Genomic DNA, 25,793 nt, shown 5'->3' on the forward strand with positions numbered 1-25,793 from the left:
CAGACACTGACAGTGAAGTTCTAATCGGATTACAGCCCTGAGTTGACACACAGTTGTATCCATCTCCCCCTCAGTCTCAACAGAAAGCCCAACCTCCTTAGCACAACCGATAGCTGACACGATGTGGTTTCTGGTTCTCCTCTCTCATCTCCTAGCACTCTTCCTATCGTTCCCTCTGCTGCAGCCATCCTGGCCTTCCTGCTGTTGCTGGAACATCTCAAGTTCATTCCCACCCCAGGGCCTTTGCTCTTGTGGTCCCTTTGGCTCACTTCCTCACTTCATTTAGGCTGTCACTCAAATATCTTCTTTTTAGGAGGTCCACCCGCTCCCACCCCAGGCACTTCCTCTCTGCTTGTCCTTTGTAGTTGCTTTTTTGAGGTTGATTTTCTCTGAAATTACACTTGCATGTACGTATTTTGATTTGACTCCCCACTAGAGAATGTAAGCTCCGTGAATGCAGGGAGGGACCTTTTCTCTCCCTTGTTACTCGCTGCCCCATTACATCTTTCGCAGAGTGCCTGGCGCATAGCAGATGTTCATTAAAGATTGGTTGAATGGGTGAGGATATATTAAAATCAACTTTAAATGGAAAGCCTTGCTATAAATCTTTCCTCCTTCTCTCTTCTGTGCATACAGTTTAAGAAATATGAAATTGGAAATAAGAAAACATGGAGTTTTAAAGAGAAAAGATTTGGCCATGGTCTCATGTTTAGTCAAACTATGACCTCTCATTTTTCATGTGCAGTCTAGTTTTGTGTCTTTCATCATATCCTAAGGAAGTGCTTTATTTCAGGATTAAAGTGCTTTTGACAGAATCATATCTCTATTGTTCTCAGGAGGCTAATATCTTATTTCATCATTTGTGCTCACCTTTTAGTTGCTTATGTCTACTCATTTAATCATTTAGCAGTATCAGTCTTAGGGGAGCTAAGCTTGGTTTTCATACATCCTATGCCTTGCTGTTATTAGTAATAATAATGTGCTTTGTTGCTGATTTAATCATGACTCACAAGTGAAATAACCTCCCCAGGCCTTCCTGCCATCTGTAAAACAGAGCTTGGATTTACTGGCTTGTAAAGTGAATTGAGATGAAATGAGAACTCTGGGTGGCAAAGCTGCGGCATATCAACCCAAGGGCATCTTCCTGTGCAAGGTCCATTACCATCTACCCGTCTCCCACCATGATTTGATTTGTTAGAAGTGGAAAACAAAGGCCTCCTGGTTAGTTATGTGTGTAAATATGTGCACAAACCTATGAGCATTTCCAGAAGGTGTCCAGGTAGCAGGATCTGGCAGAGGAGACACACCCTTTCCCAGCATGTGTCCAGTCCACACTTGTAGCCAAGCATTGTGTTTGGGACCCTCAAGCCCTCCATCTGGGAAATAACAGGTGTCTCTGAGCCCAAAGAGCCAGCTGAAATTTGTTTATTGACTTAGGATACTTTGGTGTTGAGGCAGCCCCTTGCCCTCAACTGTGTGATGAGGACAACCGGTGAGCTTTCTTTGTAAATGGATTCCATTTGTTCGTTCATTCATTCATTGGATATATTTCCCTTGAGTGCCCACTGTGTGGTTGGGAGGATACTAGGGTTGAAGACACTTCAGATGGTAGGATTCCCTATTCCGCCACCTAAAGAAGTTCCCGCCCCTCTGCCTAGATTCAGGGTGAAGCCCTTTCCTTGGATGTGGTTGTATAGGGTTAACCGTGCTTCAGAATTCCTTTGTAATTCCTTTTCTACAATGACGAAAAGTAAAATACGGTCAGATCTCATTTGTCTGTACTGACAGGGACCAAGGCAGGGGTTGTCAGGATGATTAAACCCCAAAAGCCATTTGAAAATTCCTCTTCATCACAAGACTATATTAGGTTACACCATGAAATTGTTTATGTTTGTCTATTTTTGAGCTATAAAAACAGCAATTTAATACATTTCACTCTAACATTTCTTCTATTACCATAACCTTTTATCAAGGTGGCTCACAAAGACCAAAACTTAGGTTGTTTCTTATCAGGGACCTTGGCTTTGCTGAGGGCAGAAGTCCAGGATTGATAAGATAATTTGAAAGTTCTTATACGAGAAAATTGAGATATATGCAGGAGAACATTTACTAACCATGCATTTATTTTTAAGTGCAATTTTATTGAGATATATTCACATTCCATATAATCATCTAAAGGTGCAATCAGTAGTTCACAGTATCATCATATAGTTGTGAATTCATCACCACAATCAATATTTGAACATTTTCATTACTTCAAAAAATTAAAAATAAGAATAAGGATAAAAAGAGAGTGAAGGAATAAAAGATCTGACAAATAAATATTAAAGGATAAGATGGATGGTTCACATACTGCCTTTACTATAATATCTTTGAATGTGAATGGATTAAACACCCTAATTAAAAGACTCAGATTAGCAGAATGGATTAAAAAGTATGATCAATCTATATGCTGTTTACAAGAGACTCATCTTAGACCCAAGGACACAGATAGATTGAAAGAGAAAGGATGGGAAAAAATATTCCTTGCAAGCCATAACCAAGAGAAATTAAGGGTACTATACTAATATCAGACAAAATAGACTTTAAGTGCAAAGATGTCATAAGAGATAAGGAAGGACATTATATATTAATAAAAGGGATAATTCACCAAGAAGAAATAACAATTACAAATGTTTATGCACCCAATCAAGGAGATCCAAAGCACATGAAGCAAACGAACAAAACTGAAGGAAGCAATAGAGATTTCTACAATAATAGTAGGAGACTTCAATACACCACTTTCTTCTATAGGTAGAAAAACCAGACAGAGGATCAACAAGGAAACAGAGAACTTAAACAATGTGATAAATATATTAAACCTAACAGACATATACAGATCATCACATCTCAAAACACCAGGACATATATTCTTCTCTAGTGTGCATGGAACATTCTCAAGGATAGATCATATGCTGGGGCACAAAACAGGTCTCAAGAAATGTAGAAAGATTGAAATTATTCAAAGCACTTTCTCTGAGTATAATGGAATGAAGCTGGAAATCAATAACCATGAAAGAAACAGAACTTCCACAAATATGTGGAGTTTAAACAACACATTCTTAAACAAACAGTGGGTCAAAGGAAAAGCTGTAAGAGAAACTTGTAAATATCTGGAGACTAATGATAATGAGAATATAACATATCAAAACCTATGGGATCTGGACCATGCACCCCACCCCATCCCCAAAACCACACACACACACACACACAACCTATGGGATGCAGTGAAGGTGTGCTGAGATAGAGATTTATAACTCTAAATGCATACATTAAAAAGGGAGAAAGAACTAAAGCCAAAGACCCAACTGAACCACTAAAAAGCTAGAGAAAGAACAGCAAATTAACTCTAAAGCAAGTGGAAGAAAAGAAATAACAGAGATTAAGGCAGAAATAAATGAACTGGAGAACAACAACAACAAAACAATAAAGAGAATCAATAAAATCGAAAGTTCGTTCTTTGAAAAAGTCAATAAGATTGACACACCCTTAGCTAGATTGACAAAGTCAAAAAGAGAGAAGGCACAAGTGAACTAAATCAGAAATGAGAGCGGTGTCATTACTATGGATCCCAAAGAAATTTTTAGAATCTGATAACAGGATGCTATGAACAACTACGTGCCAACAAACTAGACAACTTAGAGGAAATGGACAATTTTCTGGACGCACATAAGCTACCTATATTGACTCAGAAAGAAATATAAGGCTTCAACAAACCAATCACAAGTAAAGAGATTCAATCTGTTATCAAAAACCTTCCTACAAAGAAAAGCCCAGGGCCAGATGGCTTTCATGGGAATTTTATCAAATATTCCAGAGAGAACTAACACCATTTTTGCTCAAACTTTTTTTTTCTTCCCAAAAAACTGAAGAAAAAGGAACACTACCTACCTCATTTTATGAAGCTAACAATTACTCTAAAACCAAAACCAGATAAAGATACTACAAGAAAGAACAACTACAGACCGATCTCCTTAATAAATATAGATGCAAAATTCTCAACAAAATACTTGCAAATCAAATCCAAAGACATCGTAAAGAATTATGCACCATGACCAAGTGGCATTCATTCCAGGCATGCAAGTATGGCTCAACATAAGAAAATCGATCTATGTAATACAATACATTAACAACCACAAGGGAAAAATCACATGACCATCTCGATTGATGCTGAAAAAGTGCTCAACGAAATTCAGCATCATTTTCTGATAAAAGCACTTCAAAAGGTAGGAATCAAAGGAAATTTCCTCAATATGATAAAAGACATATATGAAAACCCCATAGCCAAAGTCATTCTCAATGATGAGAGACTGAAAGCCTTCCCCCTAAGATTGGGAGTGAGCCAAGGATGCCCTCTGTCACCATTATTATTCAACATTATGTTAGAAGACTGAGCTAGGGCAATTAGACAAGAAAGAGAAATAAAAGGCATCCAAATTGGAAAGGAAGGAGTAAAATTTCATTATTTGCAAATAACATGATCTTCTATTTTGGAAATCCTGAGAAATCTATGACAGAGCTACTTGAGCTAATAGACAAATTCAGCAAAGTGGTGGGCACAAGATTAATATTCAAAAATCAGCGATGTTTCTATACAAGTAATGATCTAACTGAGGAGGCAATTAAGAAACAATACCATTCACAAAAGCAAGTAAAAGAATCAAGTATCTAGGAATAAACTTAACTGAGGATGTAAAGAGCACAGAAAACTACAAAACTTTGCTAAAAGAAATCAAAGAAGACCTAAATAGGTGGAAAGATGTTCCATATTCATGGATAGGAAAGCTAAATGTTGTTAAGATGTCACTTCTTCCCAAACTGATCTACAGATTCACCACAATACCCATCAAAATTCCATCAACCTACTTTGCAGACTTGGAAAAGCTAGTTATCAAATTTATTTGGAAGGGAAAAGGAATTGCTAAAAAAATTCTTAAAATAAAGAATAAAGTGGGAGGACTTAGACTCCTGATTTTAAAGCTTTATAATAAAGCCACAGTAGTCAAAACAGCATAGTATTAGTACAAAGATAGACATAAAGACCAATGGAATGGAATTGAGAGTTCAGAAATAGATTTTAGGTCTATGGTTATATGATTTTTGACAAGGCCCTCAAATCCACTGAACTGGGACAGAATAGTGCCTTTAATAAATTGTGCTGGGAGAACTGGATATCCATATCTAGAGGAATGAAAGAGGACCCCTACCTTGCACCCTATACAAAAATTAACTCTAAGTGGATTAAAGACCTAAATATAAGATCCAGTACTTAAAAACTTTCAGAAGAAAATATAGGGAAATATCTTCAAGACCTAGTAATAGGAGGTAGCTTCTTAGACCTTACACTTATAGCCCAAGCAACAATAGAAAAAATAGAAAAATGGGAACTCCTCAAAATCAAAAGCTTCTGGGCCTCAAAGGACTTTGTCAAAAAGATGAAGAGGCAGCCAACTCAATGGGAGAAAATATTTGGAAACCACATATCTGATAAGGGTTTGACATCCAGTATATATAAAGATATTTTATAATCCAATAACAAAAGAACAACCCAATTATAAACAGGCAAAAGATATGAATAAACATTTCTCCAAAGAGGCTAAAAAGCACATGAAAAGATGCTCATCGTCATTAGTTATTAGGGAAATGCAAATCAAAACCGCAATGAGTTATCATCTCATACCTATAAGAATGGCTGCCATTATGCAAACAAAAAACTACAAATGTTGGGGAGGATGTAGAGAAATGGGAACACTTCTTTACTGCTGGTTTGAGTGTAAAATGGTACAGCTGGTATGGGAGACAGTTCGGTGATTTCTCAGAAAACCAAATATTGACCCAGCAATTCCACTGCTTGGTATATACCCAGAAGATCTGAAAGCAGTGACACAAGCAGGTATTTGCACACTGACGTTCACAGTGGTATTCTTCACCATTGCCAAAAGATGGAAACAACCCAAGTGTCATCAACTGACGAGTGCATAAGCACAATGTGGTGTATCCATAGGATGGAATATTACGCAGCAGTAAGAAGAAATGATGTCCTGAAGCACATGACAACATGAGTGGACCTTGAGGACACAATGCTGAGTGAAATAAGTCAGACACAAAAGGACCCATACTGTATGATTTCACTAATATGAATCCCCAGAAAATGTAAAGTCAGAGCCTTAAAATGTAGAATATAGGGGCTCTAGAAATAGAGAGCAGATAGAGAAAGGGGATGGTTACCTAATAAGTACAGACTTGTTAAAGAGGTTGAACTTAAATATATGGGACTGGGTAGAGGTGATCAGAGTTCATCAGTGGCATTATAAGTCATAGTGCCTATTGAAGGTGAATATGATGAAAAAGTGTTGTTTAAAATCATGTGTCTCACCGATCAACACTACAAATATAAATAAGTTCTTACACAAACTTCTTCAAAGGTATGACCCTTGTACAAAGAGTTAATAATAGAGGGGTATATGGGAAAAACTACCCCTTGTGTGTTATGGGTTACATTTAGCAGGAATACCTCATGATGTCACAACAATACTAGGGGCAAATATTTGAGGGGGGTGTAGATAAAAGTTATGGGGTAGTATGGAGTTTTCTCTTTGGTGTGGGCATATTTCTGTTATTTTTCTCTTTGGAGCAATGAAAATAGTCTAAAATGATGTAAATGATGATTGTACAACTAAGTGAGGATACCATGAAGTATTGATTGTTTATTTTGGATAGACTATATGCTATGTGGCTATATCTCAACAAATCTGCAGATTCAAAATAAGTAAATAAAGAAATCAGTAAAACAGGAAAAAAACAAAGCAAAACTGTGTTGATCTTAGAGGCAGAAAACAGAGGTTCTCGTCCCAGATCTATCTGGCAATTGTAAGGACTCGACCCATGCCAGTTATTACTGTTATCATGGTCAGGGTTATTATTGGCTGTGTGTCTTTGGACAAGTCACTTCACCTCTCTGAACCTCAATTTCCTTATCTGGAAAATAGGGAAGATCATCATGAAGATACTTTTCCATCTAGTGCCATAGGGCAGAGGTTAAATGATTAGGCGTCAATTTACCTATTCTTATTGTATTTTTAAAGAAAACAGTCATCAGGAATTAAATAAAGGTCCTGCCTGTACTATGCGAATTCAGAAACCACAGTGAATTGGCAGCTGAATTCACAAAAGGGTACAGACTTAAAAGGCCAATTGATCTAATGTGCTAAGTGAGCTTAATGTCAGCTAATTAACGATGCCACTGGGGGGTGGATTGCCTGCGTCAGCGCCTAAGACAGCATCAAAGGCAGTGCTGGCAGGTGTCCTGAGGGGTGACAGAGGAAGCAGAGACCTGGAGGAGAGCTGCTAGGAGGGGTGCAGACAGGGCACAGGGTCAGAGGGCCCCCAAAGAGAGCCAGAAGGAAGCTAACCTGGGGGGACCAGGGCATTTAAGCGGCGGGGCTGGGTTCCGAAAACCCATCCTGTTTACAGCTGCTGTGTTTGAATTTCGGATTTGCCTGCATCGTTGAAGCCGGGGTCATGGGCATTTCCTGGAGTCTGAATTCCATTCTTTGGAAACCACAAAACTCACTCACCTGGGCCCAGAAAGGAGAGCCAGGTGACCCCGGCAGTGGGACACTAAGAAGCTGTGACTAGAAGGAGCCCCATAGGATATTTTTTTATAAACTGACTTGGACAACTTTTTCCATCTCTAAGTGTTAAGTTGCTTTTTTTTTTTCCCCCTGTGAAATGGGGTTAAGACCAGATCTGGTCCTTGCAGCCCCCTCCCAGGCAAATATCAGGCTGTTGCTGTACAAAGGCTGGGGGCACAGGGGTGCTTAGGAAAGAAGAGCCAGTCCCTGAGTACTGAGATACATCCCTTAAGCTGTGCAAATATGTATCTTTAACAAAATGAAAATCCTATTTACTTTTATAAGCCAGGTAGTGGCTGGAGGGTGAAAAAAAAATCAAAGATTTCAAAATAAATCTTTTTCATTTTTTTTTTTTCATCTGAAGACATGTCCTTCCAGGACTGCCCTCCCAAAAAGCTGTCACGGATTACTATTCCACAGGACAGCTTAGCTCTCTTCAAGGTGGGGAGAGGACAGAGAGGGCATGCAAGAGACCCCCGCTGATTGTCACTGGGACTTGCAGAGGCTCCCATCCTCTCTTCCAGAAATGAAAGATGAAAATGGGCAATCATTATGACAAACTGTCATTTCCCAACTTTGATGAGTAATTCTCTTTTTGGAGGACTCTTTTTAAAATGCATATTTTTAACGTTTTAAGTGGCTATGAAAGAAATCCCAGACACTCAAGTGGGGCAGGAAATATTCTCTATCTTAGTTATTAGAATTGATTCAGTTTCTCCTGTAGTCCTTTTTGGCTTTTTACCTCTTTAATATTTTGAATTAGCTATTGTTTCACTCTTGGTTGGAAAGTGTCTTAAAAATGCAACTTCAGAACTCTAGAGAGTGTGGAGCAGTGGAAGGAAGGAGCCTGGCTTTATGTTTCTTTTTCTCTCTCTTCATTTCATTCATTTCATAGTTTAGTGTCCAAACAATTGTGTCAGTATCGTCTGCTTCACCGGCTCTTCTACTCGGTTAGCATGCCGCCTCACTCCAGACCCCTTATTATTTTTTTAACTGTCCCTCTTGCTGTTAATCCACTGCAATGTAGGCTGCGAGTTATCTCACCTGCTATCCTTACTGCCCAGCCTCACCCTTTCTCCCTGCCCCTAACATTTCAATCCTCTGCCACACACAAGCCATTGCTGCAGGGGCTTGAGGAATTAGAGGTGGTTCCTCTGCAAGGAGCCCAAACTACCCTGCACTCTGTCACAGGCATTGAGGGAAACCTCTTGGCTGGAAATGACATCTGCGGTTGTCAGAAATAGGTACCCACCCTCTCCCTGAAAACGCGTGGGCACACAAGGGCCAGGAAACCGGGTCTCAGAATTGATTCAAACACCTTAAAGAATAACATTTGTGGGTTGGATCCAGGCACAGAATCTAGCACAGTCTCCAGCCACTGCTTGCCTTCCCAGGTGAGGCAGGTTCCGGTGCAAACAGGAGAAACAGACTTTTCACACTCTGGAGACTTCCGTTGTTTTAATCGCCAAAATCTATCTGAAAGCCTTAAGCCTCAACGTTGGGCTCACTCACCAAATGTGCAACCAATAGCAAAATGGGGTTTCTGATGTTTTCCCGAAAACAAAGACACAGTCTCAGGTTTTGGAACTTGGTAGTGCAGACATACACAGTAATCGGTAAAGCTTGTTCAAACGCAACCCAAAAATGACATGCATTTCAAAAATGCACTTAAACTATTCCCTAGACTGTGACACCTCAGTCTCTTCCACAGCCGAAGAGTTTGGAAAGTGCAAAGAAAAGGTTGGAGGCTTACCTTGCAGCCGTCGGAGGTTCAGTTACTAGTCCAAGCAGAAGAGGGTTCGGTGAAGGAAACGCCAGGGCGATGCAGTTTGGGGGTCACCAGGTTTCACAGGTGGGTCGCGTCCAGCATTGCTCTCACCGAGCTGGGGCTCCACGTCCCTGGAGGTGGGCAGAACTCCCCTGGGACCAGGCACACCTCCTCTGCTGGTAGCTCTACTTTCTTTTTGTTTCAAAGTGCTTCTCGGGAGCTTTTGCTTGACTGTTCACTGTCCTGTCTGAGTTTGGAAACTCAGCCCTTACGGAGGGGCTTTCCCTCAGTACAAACTCACCTGCACCACCTAGAGGTCTCTCCCAGCACTGGAGACGCCAGGCTTGGCAAGTTCAGTCCCTGGTCCAGTCTGCCCCCTGAGACACCTGGCTCTTCTTGACTTCCTGCCCCTTAAGAGACCAATTGGGATTTGAAAAATATCCAGGATTTTTGCAGGGGGAGGGGGGAGGGGGAGGAGCAGGTTGGGGGGGAAGGGGTGAGCTTTGCTTCTATTAGAACAACCAGGGCCTTTGGGCACCGGGGTGCTAAAAGCGAAATTAGCATTAAAATATAATGAATCAGACTTTGTTCACTGAAGGACCTCCCACCGAGATGGCTTACAGGCCTGGGTGCTGCTGCAGCCTTCCAGCTTTGAAACCTGCCTATGCCCATTCCCGCAGCGCCCTCCACCTTGCACATCTACCACAGGTGTTGACTCACCAGGAAGCTTTAACAGCTCTTCCTCTCCCCAGGTGCCTGCTCGACCACCACCGTGTCCCATGGAATGCTAGATAATCGGGGAAATGTCTGAAACACAAACACATTGAAAGGACACTGCCTTTCAGTGTTGGTCAATTCTTTCTCAAAAGTGAGATGAGGTGGGTGGGTGGGGGGGTGCCTGGCCCTTTAAAACCTTTCCCCCCTCCTGTGTCACCTGCACAGCCAAAGGTGAAAACTGAATTCTTCCTCTGTCTTTGTCTTTTCCCCTCTGCCCTGGACATGTGAAATCAATTTACACGTGAGAAAGTAAATAGCTTAAGAGAGGAAAATGAAGCACAAATCTGCAGGACTGGGGCGAGGATGCTGCACTCACAGACTAATCCTGCCTTCAAAGATGCTGAGCCGAACCATATTTACTTGATTTATTTAACCCATGTGGCCCATGCAGATAATGTAGGTCCCCCAAGGAGAATTTTAGCATGAATATTCAGGTTTGGAGGTCTACATGGCCCATATGGAGGCCAAACTGAGAGTTTGTGATAAATTAAAATTAATGCAATTATTGAATTAGGAATGCGAGAAAATGAATGGTAAGCCAATAGCCTGGGTAAACGTTTTCTGTTGCATATACTTTTGATGCTTTGACATTTTCATTTTGATAAATTGTGTGTGAGCACGGAGATTATCTTAGGTGTAACTGTGTTTCCTATTGGCAATTAAATAGTGACTTTGAATTTGGAAAAGACAAATGACACTGATATTGCTAAAAGATAGAAAAAAGGCAGGAAAAAGATCAAATGGGCATTGATTATGGATGTTGTAGTAGATGCCAAAGCAGGTATTTTTTTCTTTTTCTTTTGAAAAATCCAAAACATGATGCGATTAAGAAAGGTCATAGCTGGTTTTACTTGAGGTTTTCATAATTATCATACCCAAATGAAAATGAATATACAAATTAATTCAGTTGATTAAGAGAAAGAATGAAACGTGAGAGATGATTGCTTATCTTCATAATTTAAGGCTCAGTGCTTCGAAGATATGTGATTCTCTATTTTGTGCATTTCCTAAAAGACTGAGGCAGAAAATAGCAAAAGGTTATCAAAAGCATTTTGAAAGAAGCACATGAATCAAGAGTGTAGCCCATTATTGGGCAAATGGAGACTTTCTGGCCTGTGGAGAACGGAATGTAATTTAGAACACATGCTGGATACACATAACTTATGGTGCAGCGGCCTGGCCTCCCCTTTCAGCTAGTTTGCACAAATGCATGGCCAGGAAGAAAGCATGGCTGCAGCACACTGGGGTGGGGCTGGGGGTGGTGAGGCTGGGAGGGAGACCTGGTAGCTTTAGCTGCTGCTGTGAGCCATAGCGCTCCAAGTGTTTTCAGAGATTCGGTAGAACGCCTGTGACTGCAAAGAACTCTCCCAGCAGATCAGGTCATTACTACTGAAGAAACTGAGCTGTATTTTGGTCATCATTATTTAATTATGTGTTTTAATTGATAATTGTATGTTGGGTGAATAAGAAGAAAACTCTTGATATTCACGTAATTCATCAAAATGGCACTCTTTCATATTAACGAATTTATGCATCATTCATTGTTTCATTCCCTCCCAGCCTCACCACCCCCGGCCCCACCCCAGTGTGCTGCAGCCATGCTTTCTTCCTGGCCATGCATTTGTGCAAACTAGCTGAAAGGGGAGGCCAGGCCGCTTCACCATAAGTTATGTGTATCCAGCATGTGTTCTAAATTACATTCCGTTCTCCACAGGCCAGAAAGTCTCCATTTGCCCAATAATGGGCTACACTCTTGATTCATGTGCTTCTTTCAAAATGCTTTTGATAACCTTTTGCTATTTTCTGCCTCAGTCTTTTAGGAAATGCACAAAATAGAGAATCACATATCTTCAAAGCACTGAGCCTTAAATTATGAAGTTCGTTCAACAAGTATGTACCGAGAACCTCTGTGAGCCAGGCACTATTCAAGATGATGTCATGCAATAATGAGAAAGACAGCCAACATCTCTGGTCTCAAGAAGCTTATATTTTAGTTGGGGAGACAGAGAGCAATCAAGTTAGCAAACAGATGTAATATATACTTTCTGGTATTGATAAAAAGGCAAGGGGTTGGAGGCGACCTGGGTTGTGTAGGTGAGAATTATCATAATTTGTGGATTACACTGTCCTGCTATCTAATTGCTGTTTGAAAAAGTGTATCAGATCAAATACACCAAAAGGAGGATGCTTGTTTTTGGATGCTGACCCTTTCAACTCACCACAAGTAAAATTTTGGTTATCTACAGTTTAATCTCAGAGTTCTTTCCAGGAAATTAGATTGCTCAAAGCATAAGCTAACAGATGATCATCTGACAAAATGTTTTTATGTCCACGGTGGGTGCTCGGTGATACTCACCAACGTGTTCAGAATGAAACGATCACAGCTCTGTCACTAGCATGGAATTTACAGCTTCAAATCTGCCCCAGAGCTGGAGCAGCACTGAAATTGTTTTCAGGGAGAACCCTGGCCCTGTCTGTGGGTGAGAATAGCAGGCTCCTCCAGCCAGTTCCTGTGCTTTCCTAAGAAGCTGCGATTTGGCCCCCCATTCAGAGCATGGGTGAGCTAGTTTTTAAAGCATTACCTCAAATTCCCTGCTGCCCATGCTCATTGTAATTCTGAATGTAAAAAACAATAGAAAAATAATTGTTTGTGATTTACAGTCCCCTGATGTTTTCCTTTTCCTGATGAATCCTTGGTTTATTCAGAATTAAATGGCATGAAGGAAGCAAGACAAGCGGCTGAGATGGAGAACAAGGATGGAGAAGAGGTTGCCACTTTGGTTAGGGACAGTCAGGACTGGTTGCTCTGAGGAGGAAGGCTGACTTTTAAACTAGGACTTGAGGGGAAGAAAGGAGCGAATATATATACATATTTTTTTACATGGGGAGGCACCAAGAATCGAACCCGGGTCCTCTGGCATGGCAGGTGAACATTCTTGCCTGCTGAGCCACCATGGCCCACCCAGAAAGGAGCGAATCTTGCAGAATTCAGGGATAAGTAAAGGTCCTGATGTGGAAATGAACTGGGCATGATGAAGAAACTTAGAGCAACTATATGGCTAAGAAGTTGGGAGCTGGTCTGAGAATGGCCTGTGACAGGCTTGGAGAGGGAGGTGGAGACCAGATTCTGCGGTTTTGAGGGTCACATAAAGAAGTCTGAGTTTTAGTCTAAAATACTTCATAATTTAGAGATGATAGAAAATTACTTTAGAAGCAAACAGACCTTTAACTCTAGCAAAATGAGGATGGGGAGAGAATGAGTCTGGGAGGGTGTTTGTGCCACTCGGGCCTTTGATTTTACATAATAAGCTCAACATGGCAAGATGAAATTCCAAGAGACACTTTAACATACCTGGGCAATCTGTCCTCTCCCGGCTCCATCGGGGATGGGACAACTCCAGGTCAAAGGAGAGTAAATGAGCTGGGGTTCCAAATAATTTAGTGATTTATGGTTGCTGCATTCAGTTATTTAAACTTTGCCACATCAACTCCCTGATGCAAATTAAAGAAATAAAAGCCTGACTCCTTTAGCTACCTGTTCGCCCAAGATTCCTACCATGAATACCATTTGTTAAAAATGCTGCCTGGGACCGTGTAATGGTGGTTCAGTGAAAGAATTCTTGCCTGCCATGCTGGAGACCTGGGTTCATGTCCTGGTATCTGCTCATGCAACATAAAAATAAAAAAATGCTGCCTGGATTTGGAACACTCAGCTGTCACTAATGATTCTGGTCATAAAAAAGTACTGTAATTAACTCTCTTCTGTGGGTGATGGGAAGAGCAGCAGGTCAGAAGCTGAGTAAAGGGTGCAGTGGAGTGTTCCCCTGGTGTCTTTAGGTCTCTGGTTCCTGTGATGAGGCCCCGACCTCCTCCATTAGGTAAGCAGTGAAAGTGTAATTAAAATTGATCCTTGCCCAGAGTCAGTTTGGATGCTTGAATAGTGCAAAAGTTGAAATACTAAATCTTTTATATGACCTGTAATATTGTCATTTGGCTCAACAGTGCAGATGACTACATTTTCCTAATAAAGGAAACCACATATGTATCATAAAATACATTTGTACTGAACCAGAAAAATTAAGAAAAGAGAAAAATTGAGTTTAGAGATACAGAATATTGATGTCTTCATTTAGAAATCAACACATTCATTCTTCCAATAGGCGAGTTCATATACCTGTCATAACTCACACCTTCGGGCTAAGGGGGTAGCATTTCATGGGATCATTACTATTCTCAGGGGACACTTACAGCAGGAGAATTGAGCCCATAGTACAGACATGTAAAATGATCAGTTCATTGGGTTGTTTTCAATGAAGTTTGTTGACGAGTGGATGTTTAACATGTACATTAGGATACTTTGCAGGTTATCTATAAGAAAAGAATCATCAAAGGCTAACGCATTCCTGGGGAACATTTAATTCTACAGAATTTTGTACTCCCTCTCCCTTTGCCTATTATGGATATGAGCAGCAACTCATCATCCAAAGACCTCAGAAGTCAAGGTCAGCAAAAGAAAACCAGAATGGGGACAAGAAAATACTTTATTGGAAATTTGATGTGGGCTGGCAGAGAATCCCACTGGCCACCCACCAGCCGGTCTCCCATCTTCAGGAGTAACTTCCCCATTTCTACTCCGGTGGGCAATGCACATGGCAAGACTGCATTTCTCAGCTTCCCTTGTGGGTAGGCACAGCCACTTAATTCAGAACCGGCTAGCGAGCCATAAGCAGAAGCATGAGGGGACTTGCAAAGAGGCTACTTAAAGGGGCATCTGGGAGGAGGTGTTCATATTCTCCTGCTGCCCAAAGTATGAGTGACGAGCAGCGTGAAAATGGTGGAGTAGAAGGATGGAAGGAGCTTCAGTCCCTTTGTGGGTCTGTCACATCAGCCCTGGATTATTGGCCTCATTTATGTGATATGTATCTTTTAGCCATTCTGGTCAGGTCTCTGTTACTAGATGCTTGATTGGTTTGTAAAGGCTCTCGTTACAAAAAATTAGGATATGTGATTCATTTTGTCTAGGTCAGTGAGGTTTAAGAAAATCTGTTTTGTGATGATTTCGGCTTTCATATCAGTTATTTCCAGGTGGGGCTATGCTGTAGTCACATTTAAATCCTGAAATCTCAGTCACATTGTACAGTAATAGCTCATGTCATGTTCTATTCTGGGTCAGGTAGAACTTCTGGGTGGTTCTTCTGCAAGCAATAACCCAGAAATCCCAGCTCCTTCCATCCTGTGGCCTCACCATCTTGAATTCCTTCTTTCTAGAGCAGACAGGAGAGAGAGAGCTTGGATAGTCATGTTTTAGGAGCTTGGCCTGGCAGTGGTGCATAGCATGTCTATTGGCTAAGTCCTAGTTACATGTCCCAACCTTAACTGCACCTAAGACTGGGAAATGCAGTGTTCAGGAAGAAAAAATGGGATTCGTGAGTGTCTAATCTCTGTCATGAGATCAACTATTCCTTTTGAACCTGTCCATTCCTTCAGGTCTTGCTTCTAGCCAGCTAATCTGAAGAGTAAGGTGGCTTAATATGAATATAAAGGATGATGGTTGCTAAAGTTTAGCAACGTCCAGAGAACATATAGCACTTTCAACGAGGGGGTTTGTTTACCAAAGATACACAAAAGGCAGGGTGGCTGACAGGCAGCTCCAGCCCTGGAGTCTGGAGACCTGACTTTTATTTTCCAGCTTCAGTTTCTCTTTTACCACATAATTTATGTAAGACCTCAAATGCTTGTGCTTACAATAACTTTCCAAAAGCAGAAGTAGTGTCCCCTTTTATTACCTTAACAAACCATCTACCCCTTTGAAACAATTTTCACTGTGCTATCTACCAGCTGAACCAGTGGCACAAAATTGACATGGTATTTACTGCAACAAGGTCCCTGTAAGCCAAAAATCTGAGCTTTATATTTAAAAAATCTCATTTACAAAAAGTACAATACCAGGTACAGTGAGAAAGGAGCATGGAGCAGCAGTGCTTCCAGCCAAGGTCATGTGGAAGTGCTTGCTTCATGGTACAAGCAAACAGCTGAATAAGGCAAACACTTTAAGAGATAGCTTTCTGTAAACTTCTCGAGGTAGGGGATTTCCTTTATTGGGACAGATACTGGTTTGGGATGGGTAAGATCAGAGGCTCTGACATTTGGCTGCACCTGACACATCATTCCATGGATTAGGACAGCTCCTGCTGGCTGGTACCAGTTCACTTGTTTTTAGGAGACATGGTAGCCTTCTGTCTTTGCTATTACAACGTGCAGTGTCCAGGTAGATTTCCCCTAGAGAGGAAACCACCTCCAAAATCTTTTTTAGTGAAAAGATACAAGATAAGCTAAGTCAATAGAAAAGTTTCCTTAGCTTAAAGCCCCTTAAGAACCCTAACTTGATTACTAAGCTACTCTGTGAGGGGTGTGTAGCTCAACAAATGCTTTAACTAGAATATGTATTTGCACCCATTTGGTACCCAGTAGTAATAAACTGAATTGACACTTCCAAAACAAACTGATCTTGAGGAATTTTGGCTTCTTCTCATGTTCTCACTTGGAACTTTCCTGCTTTTATGACATATTTGATCTCTCTAAATGCCTTAAATATCTCCCCATACATGCACAAGCAGTTTACTTTCAAGCCTGAAATAGCAGGTTGCTAGATATTGAGCTGTACTTTGAGGCTTGGATTCTCTTCTGGTTTGGGTGCGCGTGACTATAAATTGACCAGGCCTTTAAGACTTGAGAGCTTCTGTGGAGTCATTTTTCCCACATCCCATGTTAGTACTATGAAAGAAAGGGAAAGATCAGGCATTCCAGACAGTTTAATGCAAGCATCAATGACCCCCTGAATTTCTGCAAGGACTGTAGATCCTTCTTTATCTATAATTGCCTCTATTTCTTCAATGACATCAAAATAGGCTTCGTTGTGTGTGTACTTTACCCCTACCCGGTGCCATGGGATGTTGGGTGGCTGCCCAGCGAGGAGTATGACCCCAACATTACTACTGCCTGCAATAGAGTTGATGACAGAATGTAGAATTGTTGGTGGTTTAATCAGTTCTTTCAGGATGTTAGATTCAGTAGCCAGTGGAAATCCATTGCCTAACATTTCTTCTAAGAGCTCATATGCTGTGATCACATTATCCTTAACTGCAGTCTCTGAACACCCACCAGAGCAATCCTGAAAAGTGTCAGCAATTCGATGTAAGAACTCAATTACAGAGAGAGATGGCACTTCAGTCTGTAGGACAGAAATAAAGAAGAGCTTGGCCCAGTACACACCAATGAGGTAGTGGTGAGGTGTTGGCATGACAGGTGGCACATTTTCAACATTAACAGCTTTCTCCTGGGCTTCAAAGAAGTAATCACAGACAGACTGGCTCACCATACTCTTCCAGTGCTTTTCTAGAAATACGTCTCCAGGACAGTTTATGAGAACTAGCTAGATTGTGGTTTATTTTCCTGGTACCTGGGCCTGTCAGTGATTTGGTGCTCGGTCCTCTCTGAAGACCTGATTTTAAGATGGTGTTTTGAATGTCATTACATGTGCACACTGGCTAATTCATGTGTCCTCAACAAGTCTCAATGATCACATCTGAATATTGGGATAATAATGGCTGATTATTATCTTTCATAGGATTGAATTGAATTTCACTAACAATGGCTGTATACACTCTGCACTCTGCCAGAACTTGGCTGTTGCTCTCCGCCCATTCAGAAATTGCTCTTGCGCAGTCACCAGGGAGCTCCCAATTGCCAAAACCAGTAGATGTCTTTTAGTTTTTATCTTACAGGAGTTATTACTATATGAGTGACACCATTGATCACTACTTCCTACGTGACACCCAATTCCTTTGCATTCTTTGGTTCTGCATGTTATTCTCTAACGGCTTATTTCTGGTTTCTCAGGGACAACCCTTAGAGAGTGGAGCTCTGAAGATTCAATCCTTGGCCTCTGCATTTGCCCAGTTTCATAGTTTTAACAGCCACGTTTATTCTCATGGCTCCTATGTTAAAATTTTCAGCCCAGACTTCAAACTCAGAGCTTTGATTCTTGTATCCAACAGAGTACGAAACATCTCATAGGTTGTCTCATGGATGCTGGAAACTAAACATGCCCAATCCAAACTCACTGTCGCACCCTGAAACCTGCTCCTCTTCCTTATTCCCTAGCTCAGCTGGGGAAGCCAGCTAAGGTGGAGATCATGGAATCATCCTTAACGAGTCTGCCAAATCTTGCCAATTTTACTTCCTGTATATTTTTCAAATCTCCCCGCTCCATTCCTACTGCTTGGCCCTAGTATAAGCTCTAATGATATCTTATCTGGGTTACAATAGCATTGCAATGGCTTTCCAGCTTCTGCATCTTTTCAATGCAGGCTGCACAGTGACATATCTAAAACCTAAATCTTGAGCCCCATGCTACTATCCTTAGTAAATGAGTGAAGATAACTGGGTGAAGATTGAGGCAACCACGAATCAGCCCCTGCTAGAGATACTAAAAAAACTGGATTAAAAAAAAAAGTGAAATTTTCTTATTTTTAAATGTTGGCAACAAATAGGGCTGTGATGCCCAAAGAGAGAAAGAAAGTGTCTTTGGACGGGGTCTGGCTCCCAGGTAGCCTGATGGCACCCGGTGGGCTGATGGTAGAAGGTCCTGGTTCCCCTTCAGCCTCAGATCCCCTAGGCCAGCTTTGGAGTTCCGACTCCGGCAGCAACCAAAAGTTTATAGTCTCAGGCTGTCTTATTTTTCTGAAGTGAGTTTCTGGAAATAACCTCATTTAGTTTGTTGTTACAGTCCAAATTTGTTCCATTGTCCAAATTAACTAGAGAGTTGAGAATTTTTTTTTAAGATATCATTCCATTCTACATATACAATCAGTAATTCTTAATATCATCACATAGTTGCATATTCATCATGTCTTAGAACATTTGCATCGATTTAGAAAAAGAAATAAAAAGACAACAGAAAAAGAAATGAAACGATAACAGAGAAAAAAAAGATTATACATACCATACCCTTCACCCCTCACTTTCATTTACCACTAGCATTTCAAACTAAATTTATTTTAACATTTGTTCCCCCTATTATTTATTTTTATTCCATATGTTCTACTCTTCTGTTGATAAAGTAGATAAAAGGAGCATCAGACACAAGGTTTTCACATTCACAGAGTCTCATTGTGAAAGCTATATCGTTGTTCAATCACCATCAAGAAACATGGCTACTGGAACACAGCTATACATTTTCAGGCAGTTCCCTCCAGCCTCTCCACTACATCTTGAACTACAAGGTGATCTCTACTTAATGCATAAGAATAACCTCCAGGATAACCTCTTGGCTCTGTTTGGAATCTCTCAGTTATTGACACTTAGTCTCATTTCACTATTCCCCCTTTGATCGAGAAGGTTCTCGAAATCCCTTGATGTTCATTCTCAGCTCATTCTAGGGTTTTTCTCAGTCCCTTGATGCTGAGTCTCAGCTCATTCCAGGATTTCTGTCCCACATTGCCAGGAAGGTCCACACCCCTGGGAGTCATGTCCCACGCAGAGGGGGAGGGTGGTGAGACTGCTCGTCGTGTTGGCTGGAGAGTGAGGCCACATTTGAGCAACAAAAGAGGCTCTCTGGGGGGGTGACTCTTAGGCCTAAATTTTAAGTAGACTTGACCTATCCTTTGTGGGGTTAAGTTTCATATGAACAAACCCCAAGCCTGGGGTCTCAGCCTATAGCTTTGGTTGTCCACACTGCTTGTGAGAATATCAAGAATTCAACTTGGGGAAGTTGAATTTCTCCCCGCTCTCACCATTCCCCGAAGGGGGCTTGCAAATACTTTTCCACTCACTGATCAAATCACTCTGGGATTCATCGGGGCATCAGAGTTGAGAATTGTTAGTAGCATAGAAATGTACTTGTTTGAAGAGGCCTTGGTGCTGAACACATGTGTGTGCTGCCAGGACAGCCTCCCCATACCTTAGTTTTCTTATCTGTAAAATGGGGATAATTCTGGCAATTACTTCCTAAGCTTGTTGTAAGAATTACATGAGATACCATGCACACAGGACTTAGTCTTCAGCTTGACATACATGTAAAGGAACGTGAGTATTATTCCTAGTAATGGGAAGTTACACCATCTCTTTTCAAACTACTCAACTCACTCCATAAAATTACCTTTGACTATAAATAAAGGGACTTATGGATTTACCACCAACACGGCAGCTCTGAACTAAAGGAATCAATCCATTTTCAGTGACCTACCAAGGCAATTACTTTTCCACACAACTAACTAGGATGACTCTAGTTTTTAATCTTTTAGTACAAAAGCTTATCACACTCTTTGATATGGCAGGGACGCATGGAGATTCTTGGGTAGGCTGATGGCAAAAAAGTGCAGACTGTGTTACATACTTTGCAGTTCTTATGTTTTGCAAAGATTTGCAAAATCCTTGTCATTAAGTGTTTTAGACCTTCTAGAAGGTAAATACTGAATAATTGAAAAAAATCACAATATGTCCCATTTTACTCTTACAAACTTTGGTGGGGAGCAAGGAAAAAAGTGCTGTTACTTTGACTTTGCAACTTTCCCATCAGTAGAAGAGTTGAGCTCAAGACTCGGGCTTATAAGAAGTGAAGATTTCTTTCGTGGCCCTGGGTTCCACAAAGGACTGTTTCTAACCCTGCAGATACAGATTTCAGTCCCATCTGATGCTCCTCTGCTCAGGTCTCTGCCTTACACGTGGTCTAATACATATCTATCTGTTCACAAAGTCACTCTGGAGGTTTTAGACAAATCTATGTGCTTCCTTTATCAAAACTGCTAACAGGAGCAACTCTGGGGAACATGAAGCTACAATGCAGAAGCTAAGCAAAGTTTCCGCAGGGCAAGGAATTCAGACATTTTTTGAATCCAGAATGTCTGTCTAGGGAAAGATCCTAACCTGTCATGAATTGTACAATGTCAGGGAAGAAGTGCAGGGGCCAGGAAGGAGGGAGGGGAAAGTAAACAGCAAAGAGGAGATGAGAAAATATTCTATAAGGTAGACGTTTCAAGAGCCAAAGGAGAGATGCAAGCAGAGTCCTATGAAAGCATGTGGTGGGACGGGTTGCTTCCATTTGGCAACTGAGGACAGCTTTCTGGAAGAGGCGCAGAGAGATTAGGCCTTGGAAGGGAGATAATGACAAGAGTGGCCGGCATTCTTGAGAACTTATTTTACGTTGGTCTAAATACTTGGCACAACTTGATTCACATAATCCTTATAGAACCCTCTCAGGGTGTCACACCTATTATCCCCATTTCACAGAGGTACAGAGAAGCTGAGTAATTTTCCCAAAGTCAATCAGCTAATAAGTGGCAGAGTCAGGGCTCTCACCTATACAGAGAGACCATTTGATCAGAGCTCTGAATGCCTGGCCTGTGCTGCCGTGAAGCCCAGGAAAGGAGGTTTGCGCATTCTGTTTGCTCGGAATTTCTAAGAACAACATCATTTTCCCAATGAGGAAGCAACCTGCAGATCAGGAGAACCCTCACTGTTACTGGTTTTCTGTTTGGATCTGATGAGTCTCTCATTACCAGCACATGTGCTTAGCAATTTCATTCTTCCATGAGTGGTTTGTGGAGGAAAAATCCATAGAGAAATTGATTGTGCTGTGAGCATAAAAGTGAAAACATTCACAGTAAGCCCAGGAACCATTCACCCACCTGACACAACTCCCAATTTAGGGTGTTTGGCCCCATGAGACAATCACAGAGAGAACCGAACCCTCTGACTAAAAAGGCTCCTACCTCACTATGTGGCTAAAGCTAAGGCCGGGGAGAGGGCCTCTCTGTGATAAAGTTGATGCAGGGAGACACAAGTCCAGGCATGATTCTCAAAAGGGCTGGAGGCTCACAGCCAGCCACCTGGCTGTCCTGCACAGGCTCCACTTCTGCCAAGGATGGTGGTGAGGAGGTGGGCAAGTGAGAGGGGCTGAAAGAAGGAGGGACATGTCCATACCGCCTGTAAAAGAGGACATGCCAAGGACTACAGCAACTATTGCCATGGCACCCTGGAGGGGCCCTTGCCTCACTCTCAAGTTTCCTGGGTTCCCTATCGAAAAGGCAGGCACAAAATTGGCCCTGATTTCTTCAACTTATTGTCCCCATGAAAGAGGGCTTATTTTTATTGTGCTTTGTGGAGAAGCTTTTAACACAGTCAAAAAAGCAGTTTTCCATCCGAGGGAGGGAAGGTGGCGACTGCCATTTCCTGCTCCTTGGGTCCTGAGGCTGCATTACATCCCCCCTGGCTCCTGAGTCTGCTCCTATCCCCAGGTGATGCTCCTAGGAGATCAAGCCCACCTAGGAGGCCACCAGATGAGAATCTGGCTGCCTGCCCTGAGTCTGCTTTCCTCTAGAATACTGCCTTTGGCCAGCTGCCTAACCCTGGGGTGTCTCATGCCTCATGAAATGGGTTTTTACTTCCCAGAATGTTGGGCTGTTAGAGATTAAAGCAAAGGGCACCGCACACTTTCTGACTCATACTTCAACATCTCCCTTGGGTGGACCAGTATGTTGGCTTCCCAAGTGGTCTTCTTGCCTCCATCCTGCAGTACAGATCTTTCTACAGTGCACTCCAGATCATGCCACTTCCTTGCTTAAGGCCTTCAGTGCTCCCCTCTGCTCTCTGCATAAAGTCTGGCATATAGTTACTATGGTATAGTTACTATGGTGGATTGAAGCTGTACGTACCTGAGTAAAACATGTTCTTAAATTTAATCCATACCTGTGGGTGCGAACCCAGGTAGGACCTTCTGATGAGGTTGTGTCAGTTAAGGTGTGGCCCACCTTAATCAGGATGGGCCTCAATTCTATCACTGGAGACCTTTATAAGAGAATGAAATTCAGACAGAGAGAAAGACACAGAAGGCAAGAAGCTGAATCTAGAAGAGAGGGGAGAGACCAGGAGATGCAGCCATGTGCCTTTCCTAGTGACAAGCTAAGGATGCCAGGATCACCTGCAGCCAGACCCAGGAGGCCAGTCTTCAGGAAGACAGCATTGCCTTGATGATACATTGATTTGGACTTTCTTTTAGCCTCAAAACTGTAAGATAACAAATTCCCACTGTTTAAGCCAACCTATTTCATGGCATTGGCTTGAGCAGCCCAGGAAGCTAGGACACCAAGTCCTTCATAATCTGCACCATAATCTCACTAACCTCACATTAAGCCTTTTGTCTTCCACTCCCCATAACTCTCTACCAGGCTGGGGGCCCTGTAAACTCAAGAATGTGGTATTAATCATGATTCTAAACCTAATGCCTGGGCATGGTGGTTCCTCTTCTTACTTATGAAGCTCCTATTTCAAAACTTCCTGCAAGAAGTTTTATGAAAAGCTTTCCAGCTGCCAGGAAAGCATTCATTCATTGTCTGTTTTCTTCACCAGCAGTCAGCAGCTTGAAGGCGAAGAACAAGTCTCTCTGAGCTTTGTATAACACCTGGCACACAGTAGGTCTTCAAAAAAAAGTTGAAAGGATGAATGAACGAATGAATGAATAAGTGGTTGTGGCCACTTCCTATTTTTTAATTAAATTTTTTTTTATTAAAGAAGTTATGGGTTTACAGAACAATCATGCACAAAATCATGCAGGATTCTCACACACCACCCCACCACCACCATTTGCATTGGCGTGGAAAGTTTGTTACAATTGATGATAACAATTTTTTTGTAATTCTATTATTTTTTTTCAACTGTAGTTACATTTGTTACTATTGATGAAACATTATTAAAGTAGTACTATAACTACTGTTCATGTTTACATAGAGGTATTTTCCTCCATATTTCCGACCTATTATTTTTTTTTTCATGCATGTCTTTATTACTCATCTACTTACACAGGATAAAGTGAGCGTCAGTCACAAGGGCTTTACAATCTCATGGTCACATGATGAAGCTATATAGTTATACAATTGTTATCAAAGATCAAGGCTACTGGATTATAGTTCAACAATTTCAGGTATTTCTTTCTGGCTATCCTAAAACACTAAAAAGTATAAAGAAACATCCGCATAATGAATTAGTAGTCATAATCATTTATTAAAACTTAATTTCTCAGTCACACTTCCTCCCTTTCATTTGATCATTCTCTCACTCTTCAGAAATATCTGGGCAATGACCATTTTAACTTCTTCGTGCTGGAAAGGGGTGCTGACCTTAAGGGATAGAAGAATGACACTGGTTGATGTTCTTGAAGTGACTGGAACCTCTGGGTTTTAGGCTTTATCTGGCATAAGAACAAGATGGATGCCTTAAGCTTCTGAAAGAATAAATTTACTAAGTAAAAAAAAAATTTTAAAGCAAGTAACTTACATACAATGTCTCTTTTTTTTGTTCTTGTTTTTTTTTTTTTTGCATGGGCAGGCTCCGGGAATCGAACCTGGTTCTCCAGCATGCAGGTGAGAACTCTGCCAATGAGCCACCATTGCCTACCCACTAAGTAAAATTTTTATTGAGCCCAGGGTATTCTTTAGGGATTTCAGGAATACTATTGATTAGGGGTTGGCATATTGTGGCAATTTGCAATATCTGGCTGAAGCTTGCATAAGAGTAACCCTCAGAATGACCTCATGACTCTATTTGAAATCTCTTAGCCACTGAAACTTTATTTTGTTTTATTTATTTTCCCCTTTTTGGTCAAGAAGTCATTCTCAATCCCACGATGTCAGAGTTGGGTTCATCTCTGGAAGTCATGTCCCACATTGCCAGGGAGACTTACACTCCTGGGAGTCACGTCCCATGTTGAGGGGAAGGGCAGTGAGTTTACCTGCTGAGTTGGCTTAGAGAGAGAGAGGCCACATCTGAGCAATAAAAAGTGATTCTCTGGGGGTGACTCTTAAGCATAATTATGGGTAGACTTAGCTTTGCCATTGCAGAAATAAGTTCACAAGGGCAAGCCTCAAGATTGAGGACATGGCTTATTAAACTGGGAGTCCCTAGTGCTTGAGAGAATACCAGGAATTCCTCAGGTGGGGAAGTTTAACTGCCACTTCCTTTAATGCTCTCGTTTTTAGCAAGGACTTATAGCAAGCCTATGCATCATGTATGGAATCAAATTCAGATTTGTGAGGGGCGGGGAATACAATCTAGCAGAGGATACTGGAAGAGAGATATCAGGGTATAATCACAATGTTATATTGGAGTGCCAGCAGAGTTGTTTGTTTAGCTCTAGACTTGTCTGCCCTGAAATAACCATCTCTTATTGCAATGCAGAGTTGTTAGGTTTCCCAAGTTCCCTGGAGTGCCAGAGACATTGTACTCGTGACTAGTTTACATCCAAAGCCAATGAGAGGCATTGAGAAATGTGGAGTGGTTTGAGGACACAGGGTAAATGAGAGATAGGCTTTCCTTATCCTGTTCATTCTGAGAAGAATTTGGGTATCTGCACATTCTTGTAAATGAACAAAAAGTCACTTTGTTAATAAGGCTGCAAGCCCAGGACACTTGGTCTTTAATAGTAGCTTGTTGGGATCACTTTGTAAACCAAGTTTGCTGAGCTTAGCTGGTGGTTAATTTCTCTCCTTCCTCTTCTACAGTCTCCAGGTCTGCTCTGTCAC

General features: G+C 41.5%; 2 protein-coding genes across 2 annotated transcripts in view; both read right to left on the minus strand.

The window, feature by feature from the left end:
• The window catches only part of EDAR (ectodysplasin A receptor), a 117,286-nt gene extending 107,581 nt beyond the window's left edge, over positions 1-9,705 (minus strand). The window contains exon 1 of the mRNA XM_077134951.1: positions 9,427-9,705. The gene's annotated coding sequence lies outside the window, so the exon portion shown is untranslated. The remainder of the gene's footprint in view (positions 1-9,426) is intronic.
• The window catches only part of LOC143661235 (AP-3 complex subunit mu-1-like), a 55,074-nt gene that overhangs the window by 28,440 nt on the left and 841 nt on the right, over positions 1-25,793 (minus strand). The window contains exons 2-3 of the mRNA XM_077134745.1: positions 17,380-17,650; positions 16,994-17,217 (exon numbers count right to left, since the gene is read on the minus strand). Coding sequence (XP_076990860.1) covers positions 16,994-17,217; positions 17,380-17,650 — 495 coding nt within the window. The remainder of the gene's footprint in view (positions 1-16,993; positions 17,218-17,379; positions 17,651-25,793) is intronic.

Source organism: Tamandua tetradactyla, chromosome 17 (assembly GCF_023851605.1).
Source record: "Tamandua tetradactyla isolate mTamTet1 chromosome 17, mTamTet1.pri, whole genome shotgun sequence".
Lineage (NCBI taxonomy): Eukaryota > Metazoa > Chordata > Mammalia > Pilosa > Myrmecophagidae > Tamandua > Tamandua tetradactyla.